This window comes from Xyrauchen texanus, chromosome 17, assembly GCF_025860055.1.
Source record: "Xyrauchen texanus isolate HMW12.3.18 chromosome 17, RBS_HiC_50CHRs, whole genome shotgun sequence".
NCBI classification, from domain to species: Eukaryota; Metazoa; Chordata; class Actinopteri; order Cypriniformes; family Catostomidae; genus Xyrauchen; species Xyrauchen texanus.
Window position 1 is genome coordinate 43,676,494 of NC_068292.1, and position 19,574 is coordinate 43,696,067.

General features: G+C 42.2%; 1 protein-coding gene across 6 annotated transcripts in view; it reads right to left on the reverse strand.

The window, feature by feature from the left end:
• Positions 1-19,574, reverse strand: part of LOC127658375 (E3 ubiquitin-protein ligase UBR5) — an 81,355-nt gene that overhangs the window by 34,578 nt on the left and 27,203 nt on the right. For 5 of the 6 annotated variants that reach the window (XM_052147646.1, XM_052147645.1, XM_052147642.1 and 2 more), the window contains 17 exons: positions 19,140-19,294; positions 18,934-19,051; positions 18,606-18,790; positions 18,415-18,524; positions 13,222-13,334; positions 12,694-12,837; positions 12,415-12,526; positions 12,170-12,324; positions 11,831-12,028; positions 9,314-9,524; positions 4,475-4,601; positions 3,646-3,797; positions 3,448-3,543; positions 3,240-3,363; positions 3,051-3,148; positions 770-924; positions 600-691 (listed from right to left, as the gene is read on the reverse strand). In XM_052147646.1, coding sequence (XP_052003606.1) covers positions 600-691; positions 770-924; positions 3,051-3,148; positions 3,240-3,363; positions 3,448-3,543; positions 3,646-3,797; positions 4,475-4,601; positions 9,314-9,524; positions 11,831-12,028; positions 12,170-12,324; positions 12,415-12,526; positions 12,694-12,837; positions 13,222-13,334; positions 18,415-18,524; positions 18,606-18,790; positions 18,934-19,051; positions 19,140-19,294 — 2,345 coding nt within the window. The remainder of the gene's footprint in view (positions 1-599; positions 692-769; positions 925-3,050; positions 3,149-3,239; positions 3,364-3,447; positions 3,544-3,645; positions 3,798-4,474; positions 4,602-9,313; positions 9,525-11,830; positions 12,029-12,169; positions 12,325-12,414; positions 12,527-12,693; positions 12,838-13,221; positions 13,335-18,414; positions 18,525-18,605; positions 18,791-18,933; positions 19,052-19,139; positions 19,295-19,574) is intronic. The other variant, XM_052147641.1, reaches the window with a different exon arrangement.

The window sequence follows — 19,574 nt, forward strand, 5'->3', positions numbered from 1 at the left end:
TCTGGTCCCAAAATCGCAACTGCGCAGACTCAAGTCCCAAGATGTCAGCGCCATATCGGGACACTGGCGGCTTCAGTTCTCACCAATGGAAAAGAGCGAAGGGGCGTCGGCCATCTTTTTTTACAGTCTATGCTGTAGAATCATGCAGAATTAATAAATTAAAATGTACTATCTGTGTGCATTTATGCCGATAACTGACAGTTCCAAAAAGCAACCAATTAGCACCAATTAATCGGTACAACCGATATATCAGTCTACCTTTACCCAGAAATGCTAAATGCCGTCTGATCAATTGGAAAGGTGACGGCAAACCTTCGCTGTGAATTTAAAATGAGGCCTTATTTTGGCCCATACACGTAGTGAATTTTGATCAGTTGGTGGGAAAATGTTGAGTCACGAAACAAATGCTTTGTTATATTCGTTCATCGCTGTTGCTTGAGTTCTCATGCCCATCCCCAATATGCATTAAAAGTTCTCTTAAATTAGGAACATTTACGAAGTCTCCAATGTTAAGCATGCTTTCATTCAACTTTAAATGGGCACTCAGGGTCTCTCATATCTCAAAAGATGAAAGTTAAATGATTGTGGTTTCCACTCACTTGCAGTCGTGACCCTTGTGGCAAACCCTGGCACATTCGGTGCAGCAGCACAACGACTCCAACAGACCGCAGGTTCTGCACTCAAAGATATCCTGCATACACCACAAGGCTAGTGAACACCCCACAACTACACGGAGTACATTACAATCTCAATATTGTGGATTTTTCACCTGGTTAATGTGTTCAGCTCCGGTCCAGGTGAAGCTGCAGGTGTCGTTACAGCAGAGGATGTAGAGAGGAGAATCGTCTGGATTAGTGCCTGAAGGACAGATCATCTCCATGAACACGGACGCTGCATCCTCTTTCTCTCCAAGACCAAGATCGCCTGTACAAGAAAAACAAGGTCAAGATTTAGAGAGTACAACAGCACTTGCATTATCATTAGGGCTGGGTATTGATACAGATGTTTCGATTATGATTCATATGGGTATATTATGGTGATAATAACCACTTTGCTTACATACAAAAGAAATGATCTCCCAGATAATGCTGTTAATTATTATGGAGACCTTCTAAACAGACACATTAGGACAATATTTTATAATTGTATCATTTTGGTAAGATACAAATCCATGCATTCCATCAATAAATAAGACATTATATTGCATTTATTATATTTTGTTACGTTTATTGTTTACATGCATCATTTGTACTACTTCAAATTATTTATATTGATTTGTTGAACGCGCACTAAAAAAAACGGTACCGTCTCTTTAAGAAAACCAGCTGATCTGTAAATGAGCGCATATTAATGAGAGGACTCAAATGGTGAATTCCTCCCATTGTGGTAGAGGGTTGTGCACAGAGTAAAAGATCGGACTTGGGATTTAAGAAGTTAAGAAGAGGAGTTGTGGTGGTGTAATGGTCTAAAGCACATAACTGGTAAACTGGAAATCAGGAGGTCGCTGGTTCAATCCCCACAGCCACCACCATTGTGTCCTTGAGTAAGGCACTTAACTCCAGGTTGCTCCGGGGGGATTGTCCCTGTAATAATCTTTACTGCGGTTATATTTAATGCGTTACAGCTTTATTAAAGTTCAAATAATATGGAAGCAGATCATATAAATAACTACAAACTACAAAACTGGTATTTCTCTGTGCAGTCAGCGGCTCTTCTATGAGTTGCGCGAATGTCCTGATCTAAGGGGGGGGTTGAAACTGCACCCGGCTGAGGATCACTCGGTCATGGGACGCTTATCCCTCGAGCGCACAGTTAATGCAGCTAGGTTATAACGTGATTGCTCGTGACTTATTGAATCATAATAAATTATACGTGCCACTGTGCATTTCTTATCATGAAGAAAACTGGCAATATGCAGCTTTATTAATAAGAGAGTTTTTAATGCAAATTAAAGATGGATTGACATGAACAGAAATACAAATATTTTTAAATATCTAAAAATCCGGGGGCGGTATTGCACTCGCTCTATCGCACCGTTGTCACGAAAAGAGAGCTGAGCCGGAAGGCAAAGCTCTCGATCTACCGGTCAATTTTTGTTCCTACCCTCACCTATGGTCATGAAGGCTGGGTCATGACTGAAAGAACTAGGTCGCGAGTACAAGCGGCCGAAATGGGCTTCCTCAGAAGGGTGGCGGGCTTCTCCCTTAGAGATAGGGTGAGGAGCTCAGTCATCCGTGAGGAGCTCGGAGTAGAGCCGCTGCTCCTTTGCGTCGAAAGGAGCCAGTTGAGGTGGTTTGGGCATCTGGTAAGGATGCCCCCTGGCCGCCTCCCTAGGGAGGTGTTTCAGGCACGTCCAGCTGGGAGGAGGCCTCGGGGAAGACCCAGGATTAGGTGGAGAGATTACATCTTCACGCTGGCCTGGGAACGCCTCGGGGTCCCCCAGTCAGAGCTGGTTAATGTGGCTCGGGATTGGGAAGTTTGGGGCCCCCTGCTGGAGCAGCTGCCCCCGCGACCCGACTTCGGATAAGCGGTTGATGGATGGATAGATCTAAAAATCCTTTTAAAAGATATTTAGACTTGCTTTTAGAGAAAAAAAAGATACATTCCTTTAAAGCAAGTCTAAACATCTTATATGTTGCTTCTCAAGTAAATGAATCTTGTTTTAAGGATTTTCAGACCATTTTAAATGGGAAAACAAGACAAAAACACTTTATAACAAGACGATTTTTTGCACTGAATTTCTTTACTGATGTTTTGAATTAAACATAATAATACATATTTTTTCCCTTTAATTGAGTGAATGTCATTTAGAGATATTTTTATATTTTTTCCCTTTTTCTCCCCAATTTGTAATGCCCAATTCTGACTACTTAGGGTCCTTGTGGTGGCGCGGTTACTCACCTCACTCCGGGTGGCAGAGGACAAGTCTCAGTTGCCTCCGCTTCTGAGACCATCAATCCGTGCATCTTATCACACGACTCGTTGTGCATGACACATTTTATAGCACTCATGTCAAAACCAGTCGAATATTACAGCATCCATGTACTTGCCTTTGGCTATTTTCTGAGCTGCCTCTAGAACAGTAATGGCTGCTGGGTAAGCTCTCCCACTCACTGCCAACATGAATGGAGTCATCCCACGAGCATCCCTGTCACACAACAGGAAAACAAACACTCACACACAGACAGAAAACAGCGAAGCACGTTGTTAAAACACGACCAGCTGTCCATTATACGTACTTGGCAGAGAGCAGCTCTCTCAAATGAGGTCGCAGAACGACGCTGTCACACATGAGCTTCAGTATGAGGTGAGCGTTGGCCTTACGATCTTTCGATTCCACCATTGATGGCTCAGACGAGGGTCCTTTAGAAGACACACAAGAGGAATAAAGACTGAAGCAAAACCAGTTCGTCGTAGCGAATCCTTTGGAAAGGCCAGTTCACGTACCTGGTATGGTCGAAGTGCTGGGTCCCTGGCTGGTGCCTGTGGAAGCAGTGGTGAGGGAGCCCACTGCAGGGGCCAAGATGAAATCAATGTCGCCATCTAGCAGAGAAGAAGGTTGTATTAGGCATCCGGCTATGGCATGCATGCAACATACGTGTTCGTTAAGTCTACCGGCTTCAACCCAAGAGCGGTTGAACTTACCAGGATCCATTGGTGGAGGGTCTGGTACCCAGCTGGGAGGGGCAATAGGTGGTGAAACAGGGTCTTGGTGGTCGCTGGAGGAGGGACCGGATTCGTGGCGGCCCAAACCTGCAGCGCGGAGCGAGCGCCTCATCATCTCTCTCAAACGCAAGCTGCAAAAACCAGATTAATGGAACAACACCATATGACAAAAACAGATAAATGATAAAAAGTCAAAAGAATAGGATATAGGAAAATTTATTTATATGCACCACTATAACAATATATACACAGTAAAACTTTACAATAAGGTTATATTTGTTAGCATTAGTTAACAACAGTATATTAGATACAGGGTATCGTTTGTTATATTATTTTATGTTTGCTTTTTTAAAATGGTATACTAATAAAACTCAACGTCTTACAAATTCGTTATGAATGCATTTGTTAACAATGTTAACATGTACACTTCTAATGCCTACATGAATAAATAAATGTAGAAATTAACATTAAACACGTTTGCTGTTTTAAGCGTCTCATCTATTCACGCCCCAAAATGTAATGCCGCTGCAAACAATATTTAAAACTTCCACCTTTCCAGACGGAGAGGGAACCTAGCAGTTAATGTGATAACAGCGCCCTTATGTGTACATCATATGGCATGCATGTGAAACCCATCAAATCATGTCTCTGTCATTCCTACAGTTCCTAATTTTAACCGATAAAATTAGTCGAACAAACTGCTAATGCCGGTTAATCGGTTAACAGTTTAACATCCCTAAAACCAACCTAATGACCCACTCTTTAGGAAACATAATGGACAATTAAGTTCCATCTTTTGAACCCTTACCCGCGGCTGCTGGACGATCCCGTGCGGTTGCCCGAGCTGTTGCTGGATACCACCGAAATTGCATTGGCAATGGCCTCCACTGCAGACAGCCGCTCAGCAAACGTGTTCCTTTCAGACCGCTCTGCTTCTGGAACACATTGATTGATTGATTGATTGAAATCATATCACATTGGGCTTCACAATCATTTGATACTGGCACTGTTTCACAACCTACTGAGCTGCCTTGCTGGCTGCCGGCTACATAGGCAGCTGCCTTCTTAGACAGCATCCTAATTGAAATGCTCACATGATTCTACAACTGATTCCAATCAAGTTTGGCATCAACATGTTATGTTAACATGCTACTCCAATAAGCATCCAAATAATGAACTACTTTTTACCAATACGGTAGTGAATGCATTATAAGTGTATTTATTACAGACATTGCAATGACGCCCTAGAATCTGGCCAAATCAAGACATCTTAAAAGGAAGGATGCACGGACATATCGGCCAGTTATTGACCAGATTGCATGTCGCTAACACGCACTGAAAACGCAGATACCGCAGGGTTTCTGCAGGTTCGAAGGAATAAAAATGTTTGGGTTTTTTTGGGGGGGGGGGGGTCGTTTCCCCTTTTTCTCCCAATTTGGAAAGCCAAATTCCCAATACGTTCTAGGTCCTCATGGTGGCGTAGTGACTCGCCTGAATGCGGGAGGTGAAGGACTAACCTCAGCTGCCTCCACGTCTGAGACGTCAACCCGCCGTGCATCTTATCATGGGGCTTGTTGAGCGCGTTACCACGGAGACATGGCGCATGTGGCATCTACGCACAACTCACACCACGCCCCACCGAGGGCGACCAGGAGGAGGTTATCCCATGTGACTCTACCCTCCCTAGCAACCGGGCCAATTTGGTTGCTTAGGAGACCTGACTGGAGTCACTCAGCACACCCTGGATTCAAACTCACGAACTCCAGAGGTGGTAGCCAGCGCAACCCAAAAACCATACAAAACCACTGAGACTACTTGGGTTTCATCAACATAGCTGACTGGACTGAGATCATTTCAACAGTGCAGCAAATATTCCTAGCGAACATGACTACGTGTTTGTTATTAACTCTATTAGAGTAATTGTATCGCTAAGAATATGTTTGTATTTATGATGCTTTTGTGTCAATTTCATTGTCAAATCTAACACAACAGTCTGCGTGCCGCAACTTACTGCGCATGCGCTGACATTTTTGTAAACAAGAGGATTAGTCTATAGACCTTATTCACAGTAGCGCCATGTTTGATTTATAATGGGAATGAAACTGTGTGGGATAGTCATACAGTCTCTTCAATGCATGCACCGTATCAATCTGTAACAAGCTCCAATATCACATCCGATTATCCACAACTCATGTTGTCTGGAGTGTTTGTCTACCGAGTGCCCTTGAAAATATATTTTAACCAACGTTTTGTCTGCGGAATGATCCAAAAACACTTTAAACTGCAGTACAGCCCATTGAAGAGTGTGTGTGTGAGTGTGTGACAGTGCCAGTGTGTGAGTGAGTGTGTGTGAGACAGTGTGAGTGAGAGACAGTGTGAGTGTGTGTGTGTGAGACAGTGTCAGTGAGTGTGAGTGAGTGCGTGTGTGACAGTGTGTGTGACAGTGTGAGTGTGTGACAGTGTGAGTGAGTGTGTGACAGTGTGAGTGTGTGACAGTGTGAGTGAGTGAGTGACAGTGTGAGTGAGTGAGTGACAGTGTGAGTGAGTGAGTGTGTGACAGTGTGAGTGAGTGAGTGTGTGACAGTGTGAGTGAGTGAGTGTGTGACAGTGTGAGTGAGTGAGTGTGTGACAGTGTGAGTGTGTGACAGTGGGAGTGAGTGAGTGTGTGACAGTGTGAGTGTGTGACAGTGTGAGTGTGTGACAGTGTGAGTGTGTGACAGTGTGAGTGTGTGACAGTGTGACAGTGTGAGTGTGACAGTGTGAGTGTGTGACAGTGTGAGTGTGACAGTGTGAGTAGGGTTGTGCCGATGGACGCTGACCAACATCACGATGTAGAGCCACCATCGTGATGCCACGCCCCCTTTTGCGAGTCTTGCTAGTGTGACTCACTAATCCTAGTCTCTTCTATAGTTAACCTAAAAACTTTGCAGGGATTGCTCTGTAAATTAAATTGAGAATATAACTAATGCATATATGCTATTTTAAATACTGTAGTATATGCCAGAGACGTGACGTGTTAGTCTGTGAAAATACCGTGTCAGGCAGGCTACAAATATTGATTGTTAGCTTCTTGTCTTTTTTTTACATGTCTTACACTGTACATTTAGATTAAAATATTTTATGTTGTAGGCTACAAGAAAATAGCCTTTATTAATTAATTATTAGTAGTTGTAGTGTCTCAGAAAATCTTGCTCATTGTCACATAGCTCTTGTATACACTGAAGCGGCAGTTTAAGATAAACCCAGACCAGCGAACGTCAAATAACTTTTGTCTGGTTAATACTTTTAAAGAAACATTTCCTTGGCCATAAATCCATAATGTCAAATCAAATGAAAGAAACAATGTGAATATGAATAACACACATTTATTAAAACATAGAAGAACAACAAATAAAACTAGAAAACGGAACAACACTCAGACCGAAACTCAGCGTTAACATTTCACTTATAATTAGCAGCACAATTAACTTCAGCACAGGCTACAAAATAAATGATGTTATTGAAATATTGTAAAGTGGTCATATGAACTACACAAATGAACGTTTAAAAAATAATATGCAAAATCGAATAGCTCCATAACCGATGGTGAAAAATGCGTAAAGAAGTCTAATATCTTTCACCATAGACCATGTTTAAATTTCGATGTTTCTGGCCAGAAATACCAACATATTCACTTTATCTGGTTTTAATAAGCTGCGGATTGGAGTAACTACACTACCCGCTGTGCTGAAGACCAGCTCTGATGGAGTACTGGTAGCACATATGCACAGATATTTCCGTGCTAATCTTGCCATGAACGGAAACCTTTTGTCGTTCGTTTACACCAAGTCAGCGGGTCCTCTTCCCCATCAATGGCCATTTCCTGCAGGTACATGGTCATTTCTGCCTCGACCTTTGCTCATCAATGAGTAAAATAACGAAATTATAGTTTTTAAGTGGAAAATAGTATTTATGTAAAGAGATATATTAAAATAAAAAGTGCACAACTCTTCTTAAGTGAAAGCTAAAAAAAATGCTTCACGTGTCGGTGCAACCTACTGATAAAGCGCCGACGAGTCATTAGTTGGGTTAGTAAAATAACGAAATTATAATCTGTCATATAATTTTTGAAAATTATATGAAATTATATTAAACCCCCCACCCCGCCAACCGACGATATCATCGTCCATCGTGATGTTTTACTGTCAACATCGTCAACTGCCAATTTAGGGGACATCGCCCAACCCTAAGTGTGAGTGAGTGTGTGTGATAGTGTGAGTGTGTGTGACAGTGTGAGTGTGTGTGACAGTGTGAGTGTGTGTGTGTGTGTGACAGTGTGAGACAGTGCGAGTGTGAGACAGTCGAGTGTGAGACAGTGCGAGTGTGAGACAGTGCGAGTGTGAGACAGTTTGAGTGTGTGTGTGTGTGTGAGACCGTGTGTGTGTGTGTGTGTGTGTGTCAGTTTGAGTGTGTGTGTGTGTCAGTTTGAGTGTGTGTGTGTGTGTCAGTTTGAGTGTGTGTGTGAGCGTGTGTGTGTGTGTGTGTGTGTGTCAGTTTGAGTGTGTGTGTGTGTGACAGTTTGAGTGTGTGTGTGTGACAGTTTGAGTGTGTGTGTGTGTGTGTGTCAGTTTGAGTGTGTGTGTGTCAGTTTGAGTGTGTGTGTGTCAGTTTGAGTGTGTGCGTGTGTGTGTGAGACCGTTTGTGTGTGAGACTGTGTGTGTGAGACCGTGTGATTGTGTGCACGTGTCAGTGTGCGTGTGTCAGCATTTGAGATCGCATTGCTCGCTTAGAGACGCAAAATAACGCCATTTGCATCTGATTAACGGGTTTACGAAGGTTTATACATGTGTAACATCGTAAGTTCAGTAAAAATGCACTCGATTGCGCGCGCTCATTACACTCGAGCGTCAGCTGCTAAATGCCGATTTCACAAGACAGAGATGATTTTGACTTTTTGTTTTAAGCGTCTCCTCTATTCACGCCCCAAAATGTACCCGCGGGAACCCTGTACTGCATGAAAAACAGATGGTTTATTTATAATTAGAAACACACTTATTAAACTCAGTGAATTGAGGGGGCCTGGGTAGCTACCACCCCTGGAGTTCAAGAGTTCGAATCCCAGGGCGTGCGGAGTGACTCCATCAGGGTCTCCTAAGCAACCAAACTGGCCCGGTTGCTAGGGAGGGTAGAGTCACATGGGGTAACCTCCTCGTGGTCGCTATAATGTGGTTCTCGCTCTCTGTGGGGCACGTGGCGAGTTGTGCGAGGATGCCACGGTGGATGGCATGAAGCTACACATGCTACGTCTCCACGGTAACACGCTCAACAAGCCACGTGATAAGATCGACGGTCTCAGACGCAGAGGCACCTGAGATTCGTCCTCCGCCACCCGGATTGAGGCAAGTCATTACGCCACCATGAGGACTTCAGAGCGCATTGGGAATTGAGCATTCCAAATTGGGGAGGAAAAAAAATATAAAAAATCCAAAAGTAATAGCCACAATATGTTGAAGGTTTGGCACTCCCGACAGCATGCAATATTGAAATCACACTATGCTCCGTACCTATTGAAACAAACTTTGCATTGAGACTACACAGACAGCTCGCTAAATTTAGGAACCATCGACATGGTGATTGCTCATATATTGAGATAAACACTCCTGTTCACCTTCTTCTTCCTTGGTCTCCTTGTTGCTGACGGGGAAGCAGACAGAGACACACGCATGAAGGATGTTACGGTTGCCGTCACAGCGGTGTCCCAGCAGAGCGTCCAGTGCGTGAGGGTTCTGGTCCAGCAGCATGGCCTGCTCCAGACTCATCAGATACTGCCTGCACGCCTCGTAATCACAGCGCAGAACATGCTGCATCAGCGTCTGCTTCTGAAACACAAACACCAAGCACAATCAATCAACTGTTCAATATTTGCTCTTTTAGATTACAATTAAAACTACAATCTTACAACCCCTGGGTGATTAAGCATTTGCTAAGCTAGGGTTGCTAAGCTAAAGCTAAGGATTATGATGATAAATAGTCTTAAATAAGGTTTACACATGCTTAATACAGGTTAAGAAGTCATTTACTTGTTTAATTTGGAATCATATAATAAAAGAGTGAATTTTATATATTAGTATGGATGCACTGATGTATCTGCAATATTACCGGCCAAATTAAATTGAGCAAATTAAAAACAATCGGCATATCGGTTATAAGAATTGCAACGATTAATCGTTAGCTCTTAACCGATTATTCAGCTTGTGCCCCGACTTAAAAGGTTGTATTAAACTTGCTTACTAACAATAAAAATGATTAGTTAAATAACTAAATGACATTCACTGAATTAAAGGGGGAAAAATACTTTTTATTAAGATTAATTCAGTAAGAAATTCACAGCAAAAATACTCTTGATATCAAGTGTTTTTGTCTTGCTTTCCATTTAAAATGGTCTAAAAATCCTTAAAACAAGATAAATTTACTTGAGAACCAACATATAAGATACCTTAAATACAGCAAGTGTATGCATATAACGCATTAAATATAACAGCATTAAAGACGTAACGCATTAAATATAGCTGCATTAAAGACGTAACGCATTAAATATAGCTGCATTAATGCATTACATATAGCTGCATTAAAGACGTAACGCATTAAATATAGCTGGATTAAAGACGTAACATTAAATATTACCGCATTAAAGACGTAACGCATTAAATATAGCCGCATTAAAGACGTAACGCATTAAATATAGCCGCATTAAAGACGTAACGCATTAAATATAGCTGGATTAAAGACGTAACGCATTACATATAACTGCATTAAAGACGTAACGCATTACATATAACTGCATTAATGCATCAAATATAGCTGCATTAAAGACGTAACGCATTAAATATAGCCGCATTAAAGACGTAACGCATTAAATATAACTGCATTAAAAGACGAAACGCATTAAATATAACTGCATTAAAAGACGTAACACGTAAAATATAACTGCATTAAAAGATGTAACGCATTAAATATAACCGCATTAAAAGACGTAGCGCATTAAATATAACCGCATTAAAGACGTAGCGCATGAAATATAGCTGCATCAAAGACGTAACGCATTAAATATAGCTGCATCAAAGACGTAACGCATTAAATATAACCGCATTAAAGACGTAACGCATTAAATATAGCTGCATCAAAGACGTAACGCATTAAATATAACCGCATCAAAGACGTAGCGCATTAAACATAGCTGCATCAAAGACGTAACGCATTAAATATAACCGCATCAAAGGCGTGGCGCATTAAATATAGCTGCATCAAAGACGTAACGCATTAAATATAACCGCATCAAAGACGTAGCGCATTAAACATAGCTGCATCAAAGACGTAACGCATTAAATATAACCGCATCAAAGACGTAGCGCATTAAACATAGCTGCATCAAAGACGTAACGCATTAAATATAACCGCATCAAAGACGTAGCGCATTAAACATAGCTGCATCAAAGGCGTAGCGCATTAAATATAACCGCATCAAAGACGTAGCGCATTAAACATAGCTGCATCAATGACGTAACGCATTAAATATAACCGCATCAAAGACGTAGCGCATTAAACATAGCTGCATCAAAGACGTAACGCATTAAATATAACCGCATCAAAGACGTAACGCATTAAAGATAACCGCATTAAAGACGTAACGCATTAAATATAACCGCATCAAAGACGTAACGCATTAAAGATAACCGCATTAAAGACGTAACGCATTAAATATAGCTGCATCAAAGACATAACGCATTAAATATAACTGCATTAAAGACGTAACGCATTAAATATAACCGCATTAAAGACGTAGTGCATTAAATATAGCTGCATTAAAGACGTAACGCATTAAATATAGCTCCATTAAAGATGCATTCAAACACAGTTGGACGGAGCACAATTCTGAATCCACAGATCACGAGACGTGTTTTTCTACATTTCAAACCATGTTTAACTTGATTCAGTGACCTTAAAACACTCTAAAAGAGTTTGTCTGATGCACATTTACATCGAGGCATCCTAAGAAAGCCATTATAATAAATAAATGTCTTTACTAATTCAATTGCAATATAGATTGTTACGGAAGGTAGGCCAGTGATGGGATTATGTTCAATATGGAAATTAATATATTACATTGACTGCTGCTGCTTCATACCTCTACAGCCATGATGATAATGGCTGCCTTCTTTTTAATTGTAGAGTTACTGGGGAGGTTGACGAGAGAGTGGACTCCCATTCCCAGACTGGCGATGGGAGGCAGGTCTATCCAATCAGGATCACGTATTCCACCCATGCAGTCTTTAGCCATGGGATAAATGGTGCCATTACCATCCCTCAAAATAATGGGACTCTCCTGAGGAAACACACAAAGACAGTCAAAACAGAAAAAAGAAAAGCAATTCAGACCGATATTTGAAGAGGAATCAAATCCATTGCAATATAAGGTGTTCTAAGTGTTTGTGACACATAATAACAGGAAGTGTGATGGTCTCACCTGGCCAGCAGTGAAGATGGCCACGTTACGTTCGCTCAGACCAAGAAAGGCCAGATTACTTGTGGGGAAATTATTCTCCTGCTCGGCTTTGCCAGTGGCCAAGTCGAAGATGCAATACCTTACCCAGCTGCCGGTTTTCAACACTGCGTGAACTCCTGCAGGACGAAAGACATCAGAAATCAGAGTCAGGCAAATTCGCACACTGCAAATTCACAACGTCTTAATTACATTCAAAACACAGTCACCTTTGGAGTCAACATTCACAGCTAAAATTTCAGCCTTCTCTGGGATACAAAGTTTTTTAGGTGTGCGCTGAAAACAGTCCGGAACTTTTGGCGTTCCACCGGTTTTAACAACCTGATCAAACGACAAGAGAAAAGTCTCTCAGCTGACGAGCTTGCATGACATCACAGTTGACACATGAGCAGAGCAGAGGCTCATGTCTCTACAAATCACCATCTGAGTGGGATCTTAAAAGATAGTTATTTATATAAAATCATGGACAGACTCGTGTACATGTGTACCTGTAGCTCATCTATTCGGAGGAGACGACAGTCTTGCAGCAGTGAAGAGGGGTCCGAGTCAATGGGAGCGGCACTCTGGCTGCTCACGGCGCTAGACGTCCCAGGAAATTTCACCGCAACATATGCTCCATCCACTTTCAGCACCTTGAGGTGTTAAAGCAAAAGTATCACACACAGATGAGACCAAATAAAATCTCCATTCGCTTCTATAACACATGACTCTGGTCATTTTTATCACATTAAAGCTTATATAAAAAGAGTTGCTATCTATAAAGACCATTCCAAATCGGACACTTATGAGGATACATTTTTGGGTAAGATGCTGCCTTGGAAGGCAGTAGACAGCAAGCAAGTCTATGCTTTACACAAATTCAAAGAACCACTAAATATTAGTCAAATACTTGAAACATCTTGTCAATCCCAGGGTAAAAACGGGAATCAACAAGACTCACAATGAATAGAAAATCAAACCGTTTGGAGAAATAATGCACTTGTAGACCAACGCAGACGTTTGGCACCTGCACCCACCTTTCCCACCGGGACGTTTTTAACATCCTCCACGAAGACAACCTCTCTCAGAGGCCACTGCTCCTCGTTCACTTTCTCCTCTTCTTTTGGCGCCGGTGTTGAGCGTCGTCTCTCTGTGGCACAACAGGTCATCAGACATTCGCATTACTGGTCATTTTATAGACCTTGCGCTCAGAAACTGACATTTCTAGTGAAATAGGTCTAGTACTTTGATGCATTTGTTTAGTAGTAGCAGTAGTGTTTATTAATACAGTGTTTTGTTTAGTGCAGAGTTTACACTACACGATTTTAAGCCCGATTTTCCCTCGCCGACAGTTTTGTGGAGATCGCGACAAAAGCCTGAAATCGAGGGCCAATCGGAGCTCGCTCCCGTGACTAACTACGGATATATATATATATAACCATCAGATCCTTCTCTCCACCCTCTCTACTCTGGGCATCAGAGGAACTGTGCTGGACTGGTTGACCTCCTATCTCTCATATAGGTCCTTCAAGGTAGCCTGGAGAGGTGAGGTATCCAAGCCACATCAGCTACTTACTGGGGTACCTCAGGGCTCAGTGCTTGAGCCACTTCTCTTCTCCATATACACAACATCGCTGGGACCCATCATTCAGTCACATGGTTTCTCTACCCACTGCTACGCTGACGACACACAACTCTACTTGTCTTTCCAGCCCAACGACACCACAGTGACCGCTCGAATCGCTGCCTGTCTGGCAGACATCTCAGCCTGGATGAAGGAACACCCCTGCAACTCAATCCAGCCAAGACCGAACTCCTGGTCTTTCCAGCCAACCCTGCTGTTGAACACAACATCACCATGCAGTTGAGTTCAACTACAGTAACGCCTTCCAAAATGGTCAGAAATCTATGGGTAACCATCGATAACAAACTAAATCACGGACCACATCTCAAAGACCGCATGATCATGTAGATTTACACTCTACAATATCAGGAAGATAAGACCCTTCCTATCTGTACATGCCACACAACTGCTTGTTCAGTCACTTGTCATAACTAGACTGGACTACTGTAACGCTCTCATTGCAGGCCTTCCTGCATGTGCGAATAGACCTCTCCAAATGATCCAGAATGCAGCAGCACGTCTGGTCTTTAATGAACCACAGAGACTCTTTGTCTCTCTCCACTGGCTGCCGGTTGATGCACATATTAAATTCAAGGCCCTGATGCTGGCATACAAAACGGTCACTGGGTCTGCTTCAGCATACCTAAAATCATTTATCTACAAGCCCACCAGAAGCCTGCGGTCGGCTAAGGAACGTCGCCTTGATGTACCAACACAAAGAGGCACCAAAACACTTTCCCGGACTCTCAGTTTCATCGCACCACGTTGGTGAAATGACCTTCCCAACTCCATCCGTGAAGCTGACTCACTCTCCGTCTTCAAAAAACGGCTAAAAACACATCTTTTCCAAGAGCACTTAACCGGTCACTTACATTTATGCATTTGGCAGACGCTTTTATCCAAAGTGACTTACAGTGCACTTATTACAGGGACAATCCCCCCCGGAGCAACCTGGAGTTAAGTGCCTTGCTCAAGGACACAATGGTGGTGGCTGTGGGGATCAAACCAGCGACCTTCTGATTACCAGTTATGTGCTTTAGCCCACTACAACACCACTCCACTTACAAAAAGTTGCACTTAAATCTGTTTTGAACGCTATTCTGATGCTAGTGAAATTTTGTAGTATGGCACTTTTCGTACAAATGTCTCCTTAAGATGATTCGCTTATGTTTTCCTCTTTTATAAGTCGCTTTGGATAAAAGCATCTGCCAAATGAATAAATGTAAAGCTATATATATATATATATATTCAAACCCAAGTACCAATTGTAACCATTCAATTTAACAATGATGCAATGTTAATATTGGATATTTGAGAAAATCGACATAATTTACTTTCTCTGTTCGAACTCATCCAGGTCCCAGCCCGCCGCTGTCCAAACATCCGGCGTTACGGCCGGATGCAGTTACCAAACTAGTTCGCGTGTTTATCACACCAATGGACATATTTTGCAACAACAAATCTAAGTTATCAATTATGAAGTTTATATTCAAAATAAATTGGTAATATTATTTTTTCAAAACTATCTAAATTTTTAATGCATGTAGGAATAACATTTAATGCTTTTTAATGCAATTTAAGGCCTTAATTTTCACAAAATCCCCGTGGAAACCCTGTTCAGTGGGAGGAGTCCTGAGCTAGCATGGCTGCGGTATCAAGAAAGTCTCATTGGACTGAAGAAATGGAGGATAAATTAGTGGAACATTGGCAGGAGCATCAGCGCCTATTTGACGTTCCTGAACTGTAGCACAACCGGGAGGAGAAAGAGAAGAGCTGGAGAGAAATTCCCAATTCTCTTGGACGGTCAGGTCAGCAAATAGGTCGACTTTTCAGTAGAAGGTACTTTTTCATATTGTAACCAATAAAATATATGATTAAAAACATACACATCGTATTCTGAAATGCATAACACATGATGATGCATTTGTTTCCGTTATCTCGTATCACTTCTCGCATGTACTCCGTTGCGAGTCATCGGGGATTCGTCAATAGTGAAATGTTTTGTGACGTGTCGCCGATTCCTCGTGTAGTTTGAAAACGCTACGACGTCCATGACAAGACAGACAGTTGTGTAATATGAACGGTACCACGATCCGACGTCTTCGAAAGACGTGTAGTGTGTAGGAGGCATTAGTCTTTTGACGAAAATGTCCTTTAAAATGTGTCAATATTTCGTCATGTAATGACGAATAGTGTGTTATTTACGGAAACAGCGTATTCACAACGGACGTTACGCATGTTATGGTTCAAATTCACCCGTTCATTCGCTTCACTGGCTGTGCAGATGGAAGTTGTAATGTTAGATGTTGTGGATATAGTTCTTAATCTCATGTATAAGATGCGTTTGAAGGAGGTAATTAACCCGTTTTAAAAAGTTGTCAGTCAAGAATCAGTTAGAGTTTACATATAATCTTTTAACAAATGAATTTGAATTACAGTATGTATGCACATTTTTTAAAATTGCAGCATAGAGCATTAATTATAACTAAATATGGGGCTTTTCCACTGAACGGTACAGCTCAACTCTGCACCCTGTTTTGGGGGTTTTCCAGTGTGGATAGTACCTGGTACCTGATACTTTTTTAGTACCACCTCGGTCGAGGTTCCAAGCGAGCCGAGCCGATACTAAATGTGACGCCAAAACCCTGCAGATCACTGATTGGTCAGGGAGAATAGTCACTACCGGCATCACTGGATTTGCAACACGGGACATCAACCCGCTAGTTTTAAAGTTAGCATCAGCGATAACGGTATCATTTGTTCACACGACTTTCTAAATGGCTGTGCGCAAAACCACGCCGTGGTCAGTAAACGAGGTGCAGACGGTCCACTCATTAGCGACGAATGAAACAAAAAAGTATTTCAGGAAGTGTCTCAGCTGTTGGCCGCACACGGCTACCACCGGACCAACCAACAGTGTAGGGAAAAGTTAAAAAAATTCAGTGACGACAGAACCATCAAGGACCACAACAGCCGGAGTGGTTCAAACAGAAGAAAGTGGAAGTGGTTCGACCAAATGGACGCTATCTATGGCAATAGACCGGCGAGCAGTGGGAGGGAGAGTGCCCTGGACTCTGCCACGATGGAGGATGGTACGTTGTGTTACGTTAACTCGATACTCTGCTTGAAAGCTTCACTTTATTTAGTTGAGCAGCTACTGGAAGCTTCTAAAACAACCAGACCAATTTAACTGTTACACTTGTGTAAAATCACCATGCAACAACTGCTTTATGCAGCACAATGCGCTAGTAGCTAACAGCTAGCACTCGTGTTATTGTTTATGGTCAGTAATGTTTGTGTCGTGTTTAAGATGACATCACTGGAGTAGAAGCTGCGCAACTATGACGATCATCCTATAAATCACACCCACGTTGAGGCGGCACTAAACTGCAATGGACAAGAAAGCTCAGAAAAGTAAAGTGAGTAGAATTGAGTCGAACCGTAAAGTGCCGTGGAAAAGTGCATAAGTACTTAATACTCATGAGTACTTTTAAATGAGCTACTCGTTTACTCTTGAGTAGTTTTTAGGACAGGAATTTTTAAGCTACAGTTTTTGGGAAATATCAGTAATTTTCCTTGAGTATTATATTTTCAAAACTCTTTTCACCACTGCCCCCTTGTGGTCTCCCAAAGGTAATATGACAGACTACATTAAAGGCCAACTGACCGTGAATTGGAAAGCACACAAATTAGGCTTCTAATTTAAAATGTCGGCTAACGCTAATATATCGATGCCTCAATGCATCAAGAAAATTAAGTCCCGATCAATAAATATTGATAGTGTTAGTGAAAGAAACGCATTTCAGTATCTGTTTTTTACTACCTGCAACTTTATGACATTTTAAAATGGCCATTCATACTTTAAATATCCAGGTGGTACACGCTAGACTCGACCACATCCTATCACAGAAAATTATTGTGTTGAGCAGTGGACGCCTATTACATGCGATGCTTAACCGCGCCACTACGAGGCCCTACTATGTAGTGGGAATATTGGCCATATTGGGGAGAAAAGGGGAGAAAAAAAAAAATGTATACCAGTAAAAATGTGTTTAATTAACATTAATATATTAAAAATAAATGACTGACCAATTTCTTGCGAGTTCTTTGAAACAAAATCCAAATGTATAGCAAGCTAACTGTACTAGCTTAATGGACAGTGGTGGTTCAGTTGTTGAGGCTCAGGGTTACTGACCAGAAGGTCAGGGGTTCAAGCCCCAGCACCACCAAGATGCCACTGTTGTGTCCTTGAGCAAGGCACTTAACTCCAGGTTGCTCCGGGGGGATTGTCCCTGTAATAAGTGCACTGTAAGTCGCTTTGGATAAAAGCGTCTGCCAAATGCATAAATGTAAATGTACTGAACATGCAAAAATCTAATAGAAAAAAAACTCCGCTATGTAATGCAATGCTTAATTAAACCTGATTATATGGACTGTTTCTCAGCCTGCCTGAGGCCTGAAGTGTTTTGTGAGTAAAATAAGTCTAACCAAAAAGTAGGGCATTTATAATCTGTATAAATGTGAGAAATTACAATAGAAAAGGGTCGATTTTAGGCCAGTCTCCAGTAGAGCAGAGCAGCTGGGGTTAGTAGTTAAATGTACGTACTATAAGGCAGAGAAGCACTGCTGGCGATGGATGACGTGTCACTGCATGTGGACGCTGGTGAGGGCGGAGGGCCCATTTCTGTCTTCACCAGCTCCGGCTTACTCTCCGTCCTAAAAACAAGACCATCCATCAGTACGATGCAGAATAACCCCCACAAACAGGTTTAGCTATAGAACACAAAGACGACTTGCTTGATCTCTTGCGTCTTTGTGCTCTTTTCCATGTTCTTGAGGCTCTCGGGCGAGCGGAGTTGGAACCGGCAGCTGTCGTTCATGTTCCACACAGACTCGAGCAGAACGCCCACTTTAGGGATTCCAGCATTGACGGAGAAGGCCACGGCACCAGCGTGATATAGAGGGTTATTCCTCAGGCACACCTAAAGGTAGAGACAAAACTACTAAACCAAGAGTGTTTGACGTTTTTGCTCTCTGTGCACGTCCACAGGGCTGTTTCTCAGCTTAACAGCTACAACTCAATGAGACCGTGAAAAGCAGTCGTGCACAACAGCATGTTCCTCACCTGAGTTCCTACGGTGATGTTGGGTATAGAGGAGATGCCTGCACTTGACTTTGGCTTTTTGTTCTTGGCTCTGGCCTTTTCAAGCATCTTTTTGCGCTGACTAAAAGGCACAACGCCCCTAGAGAAACAGAAACTCAGAATTCATACATAGTATTTAACAGGTCCAACCATGACATAAATAAGCAGATGCCATCCTGCAGGCTCACCACCAGTAAAGGCTGCTCTCCAGCTGGGCACAGGTATACAGAGCACAGCAGTGCAGAGAGACGATGCGCTCGCCCTGAAGCTCTGGGAACGTTTGCGCTCCATGTTCGAGTTTAGCGGCCACAGTACTCAGAGTTTCATCCATCCACGTCGCCACCTACACACACAAACGGTCACTGATTGGTTCATCTATATTTGAGGACAATTAAGGCTGGTGTAATGGGAGAGAAGAATGAACGTAGACATCTGCGCAGGATGTGTCAGACTTTTAAGACTACAGGGAACCGTGTTGTATGCATTATAACAATAAAATAGGCTAATCTTAATAGGCTAATCTTCACACTGAACACATTTTCGACCATATGCACTTTTATTTTAATAAAACATGTTAAAATTTTGAAAACATGCTAAAAACGTGCTAGCATCAGGCTAACACA